Consider the following 15,530-nt stretch of genomic DNA (forward strand, 5'->3'; position numbering starts at 1 on the left):
GCCACCACCTCTTTTTATCTTCTTCCTTTGTTGACCGTAAGAGTGAGGATATTGGCTTTACATCCCTGGAGATGATGACAAATGTATTAGCCAGTACAGAGAAACCTTATCCAGTAGATAAGGAATCAGATTACATTTCAGGAGACTTGAGTTCAATTCCTGAGAATGCTTGAGTCTTCTGAGGATAACAGAAGTCAATCATTCCTGCTGAGACTGGAACATGTACTCTAGTGTGTGAAGCGGGAATCAGGCAAACATCAAAGAAAGCAATCCACCAGCTGCTTAACCAGAGAGGTGTCCTCAGATGTGTCATGGAAGTTTAAAATGCCCCAATCCGAAATGGAAGGTACTCAGCCGCTAGCTGGAATCTGGCAATTCAGAGATAAGGCAAGAAGGTCTGTAAACTCCCTGCTGGCCTGTGTTCAGGTTGTTCCTCACACATGCCAACCTCACAGTTGCAGCAGTGAGTTTAATGCCAAGTTCAGCAATTGTGTTTTTCTTCAGGAGCACAGACAGCAGCTATTTTTATGAAGTAGCCTGTTATTCTGAACATTTGCCCAGGAAATGACAGACCACAGGTTTCCTTCTCCCTTCTTTCTCATCTGAAGCTGCAGAATCTACATTTCTGACTTCTGGGAGAGTGCAGTGCCCTGCTGCGAAGGCGGCAGGGAGACCATACTGTCTGTCCCACAGTGACACTGAACCGTGGGGCAACAGGGCCAGGGAGAAGAAATCAAAATAGGGGTCTGACTCTTCTCTGCAAACTGAGTCTCTTCCTCAAAGCCAGAACTAAAGGCAGCCAGAGGTCTACTATCAAATGGGCACTTCAAGCTGGGAGCAGGGTCCTGGTCACATAAGCAAAACCAGTGAACTAGCCTGCGCCAGCTTTAGCGGGAACTGGTGTTGCTGAATTTTGTATGCCATGTTTTATGCTAGACCGCCTTATTTATATGTCAGTTTTAATGGTGAAATTTGACCCTGATTGAAGGGCTTTGCAACTTGTAATGACAGTAGAATTTGGATGTTAAAAGTGTGGACCTTGTGAAAGCAGCTGCCAGTGTTCAGGGTTAAAAGCTGTTAGGTGTTTCTGAAGCATCTGTCCCAGTGTCTCTAGCAGCTAAAGCAGAATAAATGGATGTGAAAAGCAAATAAACAGCAATACCCAGAGTACTATAAACACCAAATAGCTGCTCATAAAAATTCTCCTAACATTGCCCCTCAGGTTACATTCGTTTTCTCAATAGCCTTGTTAAAAACTTGAGCCATAAAGAGATTCTTAAACACTGACAGCCAGAAAAACAAGTGTTCTTCTTTTTAGTTGCAGTTGTCACTTATAGATAAGGTCACATGAAAAAAAAAGTTCTTTCAACAATAATGTATGTGTGTATAACTATGTATATAGTGGAAATGTTATAAGTAACTGAATTTAATTACAGTTATGGATAACTATGACTTCAAAGGATAGTAGCATTCAGACAAACCATTTCCAATATTAAGTGGGAAAAAATCCTATTCATTGGAATTATAGAGCTCAGTCAATCTTATTTAAGGAAGCAGCTTTAACCTAGTGATGTGGGGAAAGGCATACTGCTATACAGCCTGACTTTCTAGAAAATACATATCCTGTCTCAAATTAGCAGAGATCTGAGACTGAGCTGCTACCTGATCTCCTAGACACCTTTGAAACATTTTAAAACCCTGTCAAAGATAAATTTTTTAAGCACTGTGCTCTGGTTAATTCCATAGTGGAACTCTTTTTAGCTCCCAGGGGAGCCCTTCAGCCAGTACCAAATACTGAAACATTCCCACCAGTTGTAAAAGACCAGCCCTATAAAAATTAGCAGCATAAATCAGTGAACTTGACACTTCACCTATATCAACAAGAACAAACTCCGTTATGGTACATTGTGATAAATACCTCTGCACATGATAAGCGTGGCTTAGTCTTCTTAAGATTCACTTTTTTGTGAATATGGAAGATTAAAGTATCTTGTGCATTTTATTTGGTACTAATATTTCATAGCCTTGGAAAATTAAATCCAAAATCAATCATTCCAGTCGCAATGTCTAAAATGGTTTTGCTGTTTACGTTGGGTTCTTGCTTGAAGCTTGGTAGTTGCATCAAGACTTCTGCATCGAAGATAATATTATTCAATCAATGATGATACAAATACAGTCAGTATTATATTGTCTAGGTGGCCATATGAGGTAGAAAGCCAACAGACATTCTTATCTCACAACAGTATTATATTTGTGCTTGTTTAAAAAAAGGTGGGAAAAGTAGAATCAGTTTATTATAGCTTCTTATGAGTGATATTGCCACTGAGGGCTAGCCACAGGGTTTTGTTTATTTCCTCATTTATCAGTTATGGACAGGTGGTGTTGATGTCATTTGGGTAAGGCGTTTTGCATTCTATTTGCACTTGTATTTTTAAAAGTGCTATGTACAATTCTCTAGAATTGATCTTGAAATAACATCTAGTATAACAAATTCCCAAGACACCGAGTGATTCTACTGGTATAAAAAAATCATATAGTCATGTTTTCAGTTTTTATATTAAATGTATTTAAATACCACTTGTTTCACTTTTAATAGAGTAACAGAGTGAGTCTGAGCTTGTTTTCAGCAGGCTCTAGACAGATCTTGAAATTTGGTGAGTGTGCAACTTGGATGTTATTTTACCTTTATCCCCCTGATGCAGCTGCTTTCTTGCCAAGGATGGCCAGTGGGAGCAGAAAGCCTCCATCTCTGAAAGTGGTTTAAAAGTTGTCCTTTTCAGTGAAGAGCGGTTGACTTGTGCAGTGAACTTGTTCCCATGACACCTACAATATCCTAGATTTTCTAAAGCAATGTTTTCTCAGTGCTGGCACAGCAACATCTTAGCTGATCATGTCTAATTCATTTATATACATTATTATAACAGAAAAGGGGGTGTGAAAAGCTGGTAGAAATCAGACCTGAAACATCCACTTGAGAGGGAGTACAGGGAGGAATCTTTATTAGAGGATTCGTTCTCTGTTTTTTAACTGTGATCATGTTTTCTCTGTGTTGACAAAAATATGTAATAATTTAAATTGAAGACTCAGTTCCATTCCCACTTCAAACCCTTTCACTTGCTCTAAACCTTAACACACAAATTGTGGGGTTGGGAGCTTTGGGTGGCCAGGGGTGACATTTCCATTGCAAAAGTGACTGAATGCTTTGTATTGAAACAAGTGGAAATTTTGCAAACACAGAAACCACAAATTCCTTCAACTTTTTTACATGAATGCATTCTTAAATTATTATTTATTCAACTTTGCTGTTTTTCCAGCAAACTTTCATGTTTTTCTCACCTTTTTCCTTTTTCTCCAAATTCTGTTTTCATATTTACCAGCAGAGATATTTCATATTTACCAGCTAAATGTCAGGTGGTAAAACCTGTGGGCCAGAGATGGTGTGACCAGCCCAGTCTGGCTGGTGTGCCGCTGTGTGAAGGGCTGTTGGTTAAGCCGAAGGGCACAGATGCTTCCTTTGAGTGCTGTGAAGATGCATCTGTCCTGCATCGCTGTTTTTTCTGGGAAGAAAATAAGATTTTAGAGCTAGTGCGCGCTTCACTGGCCACTTGACATTCTCAGCCCTTTGTGACATGAACCTGACCATTTACCATTTGGGAAAGATGGGGTGCAGTGTCTGTAGCCCAGGGTCCAAGTCAGGTTATGAGCCCACAGTGAGTGCGTGTCTGGGTTTCAGGTTTGCTGTGCCCGCTGCCTGAGGTCCCCTTTCCAGCCATGCCCTGGCCTCCCTTCAGCCGTAGGACCCCAAACTGCTAGTCAGAGTTGACTGGCTGCATTTAAAGCTCGTATACCATGGTTCATTCCTAGCGTGGGGTTTCATGCCAGGAGATGGGGAGGTCACGGAGGTGTAGGTGCATGGGTTGGTCATCTGGTCCATTCTCCCACCTGACGCAGGTCTAGCTCCAACACAGGACCATGTCAGCCATGGCTTTGTCTAGCAAAGGCTGAAAACCTCCACGGATGGAGATTTCACCACCTCTTTGGGCATCCCCCTCTTCTGCAGTGCCACCCTTCTCATGTGGGTTTTTTTTCTTAATGTCCATCCTGAACCTCCCAAAAAGAAGCTCGTCTTTTTTGTCCTTTTTTTGTGCTCCAGCACTACCAAGAAGATTTTGGCTTTGTTACCATTGTAACTACCCCCCACATAACCACTAAGTGACCCTCCCTTGCCACCTCTGCCTCAGCAAGCCCAGTTCTTCAGCCTCTTCCTCCTAAGTCCGTGATGTGGTGGTGAACCAGGAGGATGGAGGCACTAGATGAGCTGCTTACATCCATAGCACAATCAAATGATTCAGCATCTCTTTTTGGTTTGTTTTTGGTTTTGTGTTTTTGGTTGGTTGGTTTGGTTTGGTTTGGTTTTTCTTCTGAACAAATACATGAAAACCAGCATGATGTGGACTATTCTGTTTGAAAATAACAGCAGACTGACAGCACAGTAATTTTCAAAAATGTCTGCTACATTCACTCAGCTCTATTTTGGGTTTCATCTTTATTTTTCTCCTTAAGTCCTCCTCTTCTTAGCATGTAGGCGTAAAAAAAGCTGTAAAAGAACTGTGACTGAGCTAACTGGGAAGAAGCAGCTTTAGTTTTGTGAATTTAATTCTCAAATTACATAAGTGATAGGGATGGTTTTTGAAAATCACTGAATGATAAGTAGCAGAAAATAACCCATGGATTAAGTTATGTAAAAGGTCAAGAAAAAGTGTTGTAGCATGACAAAACATATGAGTCTTAACTTGGAATTAGTTCTGGCATTTCCAAAATGCTGCAATGAATTTATAGCTCTGAGGTTCATTAGAACTCATTATTTCTTGCATGAAAATCTCTCTATCCCAGTGCTGGCTGAGGAGCAATGAGAAGCCTTGAGAAAATGTAGAATAACCTCTCCACACTCCACCAAAGAGAAGTGATTTATCCAAAAAATTTGAAACAAACGCAAGTACTTAGCAGAACTGTAAATGCATCTTAATGCATCCAGTATTTCGCAAGCCACTCTTATGTTGCTCTCGTGGTTTATAATGATACCATCAAGAAATGCAAGATGTACCTATATTTACATAACCCTGAAACTGGTTCAATAAAAATCAGAGGGCTGAGAACTGACCTCTTGCACACCTTTTCTTTGCATTTTTTGGCTGAACAGTGAAGAGCAAAATGTTCCTTTACTAAGATTTTCAAATTAGTTTGCAGACTTAAGTGGTGAAGATGCATGGCTGATTTTTTAAAAATACTCATTTAAAATGTACCTCAGATTTTTTTTCTTGAACCTCTCATTAGCCTTGCAGTGTGGGTTTCGTTTCCATTTATCAATAAAATGTTAATGCCAGGTCTTTTGTAACTGCTTGATAGAAGGAGATACTAAATTAAGATCATCATACCATTTGACATACTTAGGTATTAAGGAATCAGATGGAAGCATTTGTGTTTGAATAATTAATACAATCAGATGGTGTCAGGAAGGAGAAGAAGCACGCTAAACTACCTGACCTTTCTTCATTCATCAACTTTAATTTAACTCTTTTTTAGTGAAGTAATTTGCATTTCATCTCTCATCTTGTAGACCAGCTTTATGCCTGAAATGAGTACAGAAGAATTCTTGTCATTAGGGTTTGATCTTTTATGCAGTTATTATCACATCACATGCAATGCCAATTGGTTTTCTGTCGGAGGTAGTTCAAGAGAAAAAGGATGAGCTCCTTAACTTTGAAAGAATCAAGTTTGTCAACAGTGCCTTTACGATAAATATGCCCAAAGCAGAAGTTTACAATATTACCCGGCTGTAGATCCTGACATAGTTCTGAGAAAGAGCAGCAGCCACCTATCAAGCATTTTCCATTGCCAACTAAAACTTTGATGCCTCTGGTGTAAGAACTTAAGATACTGACTGATGCTTCAGGGTACAGAGGAGAACCAAGGAGAAAGTGGTGCATCAGCAGATTAGGCTGTTTATGTGCTGTAGCACCCAGAATCATCCTTTTAAGTAACTACATTTCTTTTTAGTCACAGTAAAACATACCCAGGCAGGTAAATCAAGGGTGAGACATTTAAACGTGAGGGGAGGCTCATGATGGTGACTCTTCACTGAGTGGCTGAACACTGTGCACAAGGGGAATAATTCATGGGCTTGCTACCAATAACCTGTTTATGGAGCAACATGTAAGGGGAAAATGGGAACATCTGCACATCTGTGTCAGTGCAGAGTTAGCCCAGGGTCCCACAGCAGAGCTGGCAGCTGCCTTCTCACCCAGGGTAAGAAGAGTTTCCAACTTCCATGTGCCCCATCAGTCTCTGTTTACAGCTCCAGTACCTGTGGCTCCCCTGGGTGCAATGGCTTTTTCACAGTTTTAACTTTTTCAGAGATAACCACAGGAATTGGCCGGCTCCTCCTTTTTTCTCTCAGTAAAGCAGCTGGCAGAGAGGCTTTACTTGCTCTGCCTGCGTGGGTGCAGCATCTGAAACCAGCACTCTTTAAAACCTCTCCCTAAACATTTCTCGGCAGGCAAGCTGCAGTCAGACAGACAACGAGAGCTACGTGAGAACTGATGATGAGGAGAGCTGCTTTCGGACGGACGACGAAGAAAACTCAGCTGCAAACTTCACGGAAGAGTGGAACCAAGAGGTGCAGCGTCTCTTGACAAAAAAATCACATAACTAAGTTCTGAGGACTGTAGCACAGTACTTTTGTTCTAAGAGTTGTAGTTTGTAGATGTGTGTTTTTGACAACAAGACTTTTGTTTAAAGCTAACTTATATTAGCTACATCTTCTGTAACATGGCTCATCACCAGTGAAGAAAACAGACTGACGTACGTACCTACTGCTATTACAAAGGATGGCAGTGTTAATAACACACGTAAACCCTTTGCACATGATATTGAAGCTGTTCAGTTTACAATGACAATACTGTTTATAGATAGAAATTTGATTTCTGAATACTTTGAGATTTGAGTAGATCAGTTTACTATACACTGTACATTTTTTCCACAGAAGAAATAAAAAGCTACAATTATGCATTTAACACTGAATGATTATACTCCTGAGTGTATATATCTAGTAGCCCAAAAAACAAACTACCAGACTATATTTGCAATTTGTTTGCAAGTCTTTAAATTAAGACTTATACAAAATGTACTAAAATAATAATGATAATATAATTAATAATAATAATAATTTAAAACGTCTCTAATTTAGGGCTAATGTGTAACTTAGGAATGTTTCTTTCAAAATAATCTAACAAATCAGCCATAGAAGTTAGTGTAAATATTTTTTTTTCCAAATAGATATCATATACAAAAGGTGACATTCAAATGATATAGAATCTAGTTTTTAAATCAGCACAGATCTTCTTAAAACTGTGAACTATGTTTTGAAATACTCGTTGCTAAAGCTGTTTATAAACCACAGGTGCCATAAGATCCCTGAACTGACTGATGTTATGTATAATCCTCCATGGTATTGTTTCATCGATGTTTTAGCTTTGGTAAGCATGTGTTCAACAAACTGACTCTTTCCATCTCTCTGCCCCTTCTCCTCCTCCCTTTCCCCCCCATTATGTTATTTTCGAGGCCTTCAGCTTTAAATGTACAGGCTTAAAGTGCGCTTGCGACTGTTTTCTTTTTCTTTCCGAATGTGTATTGCCTTAGCCAGCCACCAGATGTTCTGCATGCACTCTTGGAAATGTGTAGTGAGACTCTTGCGGAGCTGGATGGAGAAATAGCCGTCAGGGAAAAGCACAAGAGAAGCAGTGGATTTTTTCAAAAGGACAGGCAATTGGAGTTTTGTCTAGTTTAGTACTTCTCAAGTATAACGTTATTTCGGGAGAATGGGGACTTACCTGGCTGTTTTGGACGAGGCAGTGGCACTGCTAGCTAAAGAGCATTTGCTCGGCTGTGACTGCAAACCCACAGATACTCATAAGCAGGGATTGACACTAACCAGCTGGAATGTCCTCCCCACAGCATATTGCTTGGAAATAAAGGTGACACCTGTCTGGCACAAAGCCCTGCCATGCAGAGACATCAGAGCTGGGTCAGGAGCAGCCAGACCAGAAGCTGGGCAGGAGCAGGGGCAACGTTACGTGCTGGCCGCACATCCCCCCTGAGAAGCGCAGTGTGATAGCTCGGGGCCACCTCTGCGCTAATGTCATTTTACTGCCCTAATTTTACAGCTTCCAGTATCTGGCTGACCTGAAGTGACACTGTCTAACAGCCCTGAAAACAGCAGTGTTTCATACAGATATTTCACACCAGCACAGTACACCTACAGCAAGTGATGAGATACCCATCTGAAGCAGGTTAACATGGTTTTGCTGTCCTTGCTTTTGTGGTGACGTGGATGTGCACTGCCGTATTGACATGAGATTGACCCAGTAAGTCCACTTGTTTGCATGCACGCTCTCAGCTCGTGGCTGTTTCCCTGGGCGCTGTGTGTCAGGGTATGAGTATCTGTATGAAAGAGCTGCTGCCATTTTTCACTTACATATTGTATAATATAATAATAGATCTTTCATCCGCATCTCCTTGTATATCTGGGCTTGGTCTCAGAGATCTAAATGCATAGTAAGGCATCTAGATATCTCTGTGTAAGCTTTTCATTTTTGCAATCACTGGTCTTTGCTCCTGGGGTATGTGCCAACCTGGCAAGGCAGGCACCGTACCCTCCCATGCCCCCTCCTCCAGCCTCCTCTCAGGAATGGGTGAGCCTCCACTAGTGCCTAGCACTCCATGTTTAAAGCTACTCCAGTGAAGCTGTAGATGTTGCTGTCAGCTCAGGATTCCAGGCAAGCATTTCCTGAACAGAGAGAAAACAAGCTAGAACACAGCTACATGCAATGGCTGACTAATCCAACCCATGTCATGTTTAACTGTACCCAGAGTAATAGATCCCTCCCATCACCTCAGTGTCTGCGTGCTCGTTATCGCTGTGCTTAAAATAGATGCAATAGAATACATCCATCGGAAGGGCTCCCAGACTAGGAGTAGGGAAAAAAATTGATGGATCAAGCGCCTTTCTCTCAGGCTGGTGTCAATAAGGTGATCCCCAGCAGAGCTCTGGGTCCCCTACACCCTGGAGCTCTGAGTTGAAGCACCTCTTACTTGGTTCTCCAAATATCTGTTTTAAGCATTTTCCAACTGTTAAGCTGGCTGCATTTTTGCCCAGCTGGTCTTTGTCTGCTTGTCGAATATTATTTTGGTTGTGGTTTGTGGTCATTAAATGAGTTACAGAAGAGGTCCCTGGCGTGGGCCTTTTCTTAGCTGCCAATGACCCACCACAGCAGTCAAAACTCTGGGTGGTTTTACTGTCACTGGAGGGAAACCAGTGGTTTGGAATCAGGAGACAGGGATGTGAAGATGTATAGGGTCCTCGAATGTCCAAAGCGAAGGTGGAGAATGGGTTGTCTGTAAGTAGTAATGTTAACTAAATTGCATAAAAAGGTGTGTGGCCTTTGTTGTGATATAATATGTATTTTCTTATATGCATGAGCCAAATTGTTGCATCATAATTTATCATAAGTGTGTCCACCTTTACTTTTAGTCATCTTCTCCCATCCTTATTGGTTCTTGGCAATTATTGTAGATAGACCTTGTAAATATTGCAACCTTGGGTTGCTGTAATCACGTTGGTTCAATTCAGCAGACGGAGCTGTGAACAACAAGCACTCCACTGTGTCCTGAAGACAAAAGGGCATTTTTACCTTTGAACCAAAAAAAAACCTGTATGAAGAGTTACATCCTGAGGCTACTAACTGTAAGACATTTTTAAAACTACTGTACTTGACACCACTTGAGACAGATACAGAGACACTAAAGATGTCACGATATTCATTGGTATTGTAACAGAACTGCTATTGTATGGGGTTTTTGTATTGCTGTTAAGTATTGTTTTGTGTGTGTGTGTTGGAACCTACTGGGGACATGTTATATTTTGAAGTGATTAAACTATTTAATTGTGTGTCTATATTTTGGAATGGAATTATTTCTTCATTAAAAAGATTTTTAAAAGTAATCTATGGAGCATCGTGTTTGTGGCTTATTTTGGCTTCGGAAGTCCTGTTCCATGGATCCCAAGCATGGGGTCACTTCGAGGGAAAGCAGTAGTGACACACCAAAAATATCCTCTGTCTACTTACCACATATCCCAGGATCTTGGGAAGCAGATAAAACCCAGTCTACTGCCTCCTCCTTCAACGCTGGCTGCTGTGGTAACCTATAAATCACCAGGGTTTATTTGCCCTAATTCCCCTGTCTGCATGCTGACATTCTTCAATAAAGATGATGATTTTTCACTGTAAATTATTTGCTGGATCTGCTGAACTTTGCCTCCACAATCCCAGTCCAAATTCATATCCAGAGGCTTGTAATATATGATGACATGTCATCAGCTCCTGAGGATAACTCTGTTTTATCCATGCATAATCCCAAATTGCTGTGTTTCCTCCTAACCCACAGTCAACCTATGGCCTTTGGGGAACAAAGGAGCCAGTGAAAGCTAATTCGTAGGCAAAGGCTGTTTTCCTCTTTAACTCTTGGTTATGTAGGTACCTTTTGCTCCCTAGAAGGCAAATAAACGTATATGGGAAGAACCAAGTCAGTTTCATTTGCAAAAGAAACAAAAATAATAATAAAATTAAATATAAAAATAATAATGAAAAAAGTAAGTGGATCTGGGAAGTTGTCACCTTGGCTGCATCAGTGCCGAACTGGGTGACTGAAAACATCCGGAACTTTCTAAAAGCGCCTGGGAGTTTCATGCAGCAGCACGTGGATCTATGGCTGCTCTTCCAATGTTTGTGTGGCAGGCCTGTTGCTCAACAGCTGCGCATTCCCTTTCACGCAGCCCTTAGTTTCAGTTGAAACCTTTTAAGAGAACATCACAGGAATACGAAGCCGAGTCTATTGCAGAAATAGGCGAAGTGGTGTGGGAAGAGAAATCTCCTCTATTGTTCCACAAAGAAAAAAATGCACTGAAGAATTTCATATGCTTCGGGATCATCCTGTCTAATACCGCAGATAATCCGCAGATTAAGGATTCCCCTTTGCTTTCTCCTGGGTGATTGCCACCAGTTGAGTTGTCTGAGGATTAGGATAGCCGTCTCACATGGCCAGCACAGCAATAACATGCCTTGGGCTGCAAAAGGCAAAGCAGCAGAATTAGGCTGTGGCTCCCACTACCTTCCAGTTCCCCTGAGAGAGGTACAAGCCCATGGTGAACAGGTCCCAGACTGGAATAGGCTTTCCTGATGGCCCACAAGTCTGGAGGTTCCTAGAAATGGCTGTTTTGGGGGAGCAACCTCCCAGGATAAGGCTGGGGGATGTGCACAGGGTAGCAGAGGAATTGTGTGGTCACATCACACGAGCTTTGAGACAGGATGGTTAATGCAGCTTGAAGATAATAAAGACTAAAACCACAGGCAATGTGAAAGAGTAGTTGCTTTTCTATGACTTGGAAGGAAATGCAGGAGGCCACGGCGCATTTTGTCATCAGTGTGCGACACTGCAGAGTGTAGTTTGCTGTTTCATACAACATAATTTACCACCAGCCAATTAATTTCCTTATGACTTAATGTTTTTTACATAATGCTCAGCAGCGGCCAGATGGCAGATGTGTGAGGCCTGCTGCTTGTTATGCAAATTGTCAGCCATAAAGGCCTCCCTTAACTTTCTCTCATCTTCTTGTTACAGCCCAGCACTGCATGCAGCTCACGTGGCCTCTAGGAAAAGAGGCTGGTACACCCTGTGTGTACGTGTTTTGAGGGGTTTTCTTACTACTGCTGAGTTTGTTTTTGCCCCCTCTCGTTGTACTCCTGTGTAAAAAAAATATCGGTCAAAGCTTTTCCCAATCTGAGGGGTGTAAGCGTGCGTACCTACGTTTCTCAGCCTCTGGTCTTCGCATCCCCCAGATCCCTGAAAGTCTCCCCTCACCCCAGCCTGCGGCACAGAGCCTCTCTACTCCTTCTCCTCCTCTTTCTCCTTCTCCTTTTCTTCCCCCTTCTCCTTCTCCCTCCGCCATGGGAACCTCAGTGTGACTGCAGGACCTCACCTGCGCAAACACCTGTCCTCATGCTTCTGTTGTCATTCCAGGCTCATTCCAGCGTGAAACAAGGTTTGCCTGAAACCTCCCCAAAAGCAGGGAGCCATTAGGTACCTCCTCACAGAGCAGCTCCCTGGGAAGCAGGTTTCTCACCCTCAGCGAGCATCTCTCTCTGCCCTCCTGTCCCAATTCCCACCAGGGCCGCCATAGGGCCCAGACTGGAGTGTCTCATGGGTGGGATCCCTCGCTCAGGTCACAAAGTTTCTTTTGTCAATCCATATCTCTTCACCAGTTTCACTGAAAGTGTTTGTTCCTCCCCTGCCCCACAGATTTACCTCTCCCCTGAACCCCTCACTGTTTCCTAGTCCAATTACACTCAAGTTTTTTCGTTTTTTGCTTTGTTGTTTTTAATGCCACTGACAGTAGCCTTAAATCCCCAGCGATGTTATGCACATAACACTGCTGCTATCAGTAGGAATCAGGTACTTAAAAAGCCTTGAAGATCTACACTTTTTTCTCCGCACTTCTTTAGGTCTATCTCCATGTGAAAAGGCAGGCACTTGCGCTGTAAGAAGCAGCTTTCATCACCATCTATTATATATGATGTAGGCACAACTAAACTCAGAACTCTGCTGACAGACCTCAGCTCTGAAAAGCCACCCTATTGCCTTCTCTACAAAATAGCAAAGTAGTACTCTAGTATTTTTAAATGTCATTACATGCCGATTTTACGTTTGCTATCCATCAATGTACACTTGCTCTCAGCTCATTTGCCCAGAGCCCCTCGCAGTTCTGAGTGGCCCAGCAGACGGAGGGCTCGAGCCCTGTTTGTTTCAGCTGAAAGGCCGATATTGGAGCTACTGCAGATGGTAATTAGTACTCGAGGGAGCACTGCTTCCAGGGAATCCTCTCATCACTCGCTTTGAGTCACACGCTTATTGGAGAACACTTCACCAGAAACACATTTTCTGCTATGTTTTGAATCTAAGCTCTCACAAATTAATTGAGTTCATGTATAAATGCAAGAAGGAGGAATGCAGAACACCCTCCTAAGGTCGCAATTGTGAGAAAAGTGTGCAGAAAGACATCTGTTAGCCAATTAAAAACTGGTTTTATAGAGGTTATACAAAGTCCGCACAGCTCTAGCAATGGTTATTTGTCTGGCAAAGTGATCATCAACAGAAAAACTAACTGGGTTTGGCTGCAAGTGGGGTTTACCAAGACTGATGGCATCTGGAAGCAGAAAACTTAAACCGTCTTATGTTTAGCTGGGGATCTATCACTTAACCTAACAGGAGCAAAACCAGAGGACTAAAATAAAATGAAAACCAGTTCCCTGGTTTCGTAGCTATTTAGTGGCCAGCTACTGCTTGCTTGGGAAGCAATTTGTTATTCCTTACATGTTGCACTGCCAGTGGCGACACATCTCATCTCCTCGGTGAGTGTTGCTGAGCAGCAGGTGCTGCTGCCATGGCTGGGCCATGGGGTACTGCTGAGGGACAGCAGGCAGAAGTTTGCCCCAATAGCTCTCTCCAGGTGATAGCAGGACCGTATCTGGTCAATCAGTTAATAAAACCTGATGAATAAATACAGCATGTTTTCGCTGGCAGCTGAAACCTTCTCCAAGATGGAAATGGTGTTCATGTCTTCAGCCACCTAACAGATGAGACAGAAAAAAGCTACTGGCCTTCTCCAGAAAGCATGAGCCAGCCTTAGTCTGGGGTGAGGTTTCACAACAGGCTGTGTGATAATTCAAAGAGGAAGAACCCTTATAGCAGTTCCTTTCCACGTCCTTTACCATAGACTGTCTGTACAGTGATAATACTTATTCTCTCACTTCTGAATGTAGAACTTGACCAATGAAACTTAAGCCAACATGCTTGAAACAAAGCTGGGAAAAGAAAGGCTTGAATTTTGTTGAGCATCTGCATCATGCCTGTTGCCTAGGTATCTGCATTTAAAATTCAGGGTCTTGTTTCCAAGAGTTATGAGCTAGAGAAATAAACAAGCCTGTTTAAGGATGGAGGAGTGAAGACGACTCAAATTTGGTTTGTTGTATTTACACCATTGTGCTGATTTGGACATTCATTGTCTAACAATGGCCTAGAAACACAGATCCCCTGCGGATGCATTTCCCCTACTCACTTCAGCCAGCTTTACGTGCCTGGTTCTGCACAATCCCTAGCACGGACAGAGGGCACAGGTACACCAATGAGTTTGTTCTTTTTATGTTAAATAAACCGCGACATTCCAGACTGCACAGGGTGAGTCAGACACAGTAAAAGGTTATCCTATCCAGCTTGTGCGTGTTGGATTTTTCTCATGTTCACCATACAAGGGGATGAACGCTTCCTCACCAGGCAAAGGTGAGAGCTGCGCTGCACATGCCTCCTGCCAGCCCCACAAGACAACGCCAGCTGTACCCCCTGAGGTGGAAGCCCTCTGCACCCCAGGAATTGCCTTTCCTTGGTTCACAGCTCAGGCACCAGCGCTGCTTTTGTGGCACGGTAGCTGTAATATCCCACTGGTTTGAGGGTCCTGATTTTACCACGCAGTGGCCACCAAACCTTCTGGCCTTGGTTTTGCATCTCCAGAGTGCATAGCTGCTGCAGTGGAAGTCAGGTCCCCGCCACACCAAACATGAGTGGGTATCTCTCCTCCTGTGGATGTGGAATGCTCCAGACTAAGAGGAAAAACACATAAATAACACATAAAAAGACAAAGTGACAGGGATATTCACCTGCTGACATGAAGTATCAGTAAACATAACTGGTGGTTCTTCAGGCCAGTTTACTTCTAAGATGTAAACAGATTTGGAGTATCAGCAAGATATGCTTTCTTGACTGAAGTAGCACTAGTACAGATCCACTGATTGAGAAAGAACTTTTCCTGAAGGTCGCGGCAGCAATGAAAATGTTGATTCTTTATGACCTATGAATATATTTCATTACCATTTAGCACTACCAAATCTGTAACTCCAGGAAAACCTATTTTCAATGTACTGTATGGCTACGGAGATATCCAAGCCTGCTCCAGAATTTCTGGGCTGAATTCCGGCAAGTTTAGCCCAACCCAGCACTTCCCTTCATCTAAATTTCCCACAGAAGCATGTGGACGTGTCTTTAGCTGCATAAACCTAATTATGCTCCCACAGCCCCAAAACTGACAGCTAAATTACTGTGCCAGAATACTTGCAGATCAAAGCTTAACCAGAAATGTTGCAGCTTGATTTGTTGGACCAGCAGTCTGAAAAGAAATATTGTTATGTAAATTTAATTTGGAAATGATTAGCAAGAGCAATGCCATAGAGCAGAATCCTTTTATTTTTTAAAGGGATTCCACCTTTTTATAATTACAATATGTTTCTGGTTACATTAGCATAAGTACATTGCAGGTATATTAAGTATTTTTGGTAGAGTACACATGTTTTTGAAGATTAGGTCTT

At 42.4% G+C, this 15,530-nt stretch overlaps 1 protein-coding gene across 32 annotated transcripts in view; it reads left to right on the plus strand.

Moving 5' to 3' along the window:
- Window positions 1-10,060, plus strand: part of DTNA (dystrobrevin alpha) — a 231,979-nt gene extending 221,919 nt beyond the window's left edge. For all 32 annotated transcript variants that reach the window (XR_010470553.1, XM_065053463.1, XM_065053466.1 and 29 more), the window contains one exon: window positions 6,557-10,060. Coding sequence is in view for 25 of the 32 variants with exons in the window: in XM_065053463.1 (XP_064909535.1) it covers window positions 6,557-6,712 (156 nt within the window). In the remaining 7 variants the exon portion in view is untranslated. The remainder of the gene's footprint in view (window positions 1-6,556) is intronic.
- The last annotated feature ends 5,470 nt before the right edge of the window (window positions 10,061-15,530 follow it).

The sequence above is a fragment of the Columba livia genome, chromosome 2 (genome assembly GCF_036013475.1).
Source record: "Columba livia isolate bColLiv1 breed racing homer chromosome 2, bColLiv1.pat.W.v2, whole genome shotgun sequence".
NCBI lineage: Eukaryota > Metazoa > Chordata > Aves > Columbiformes > Columbidae > Columba > Columba livia.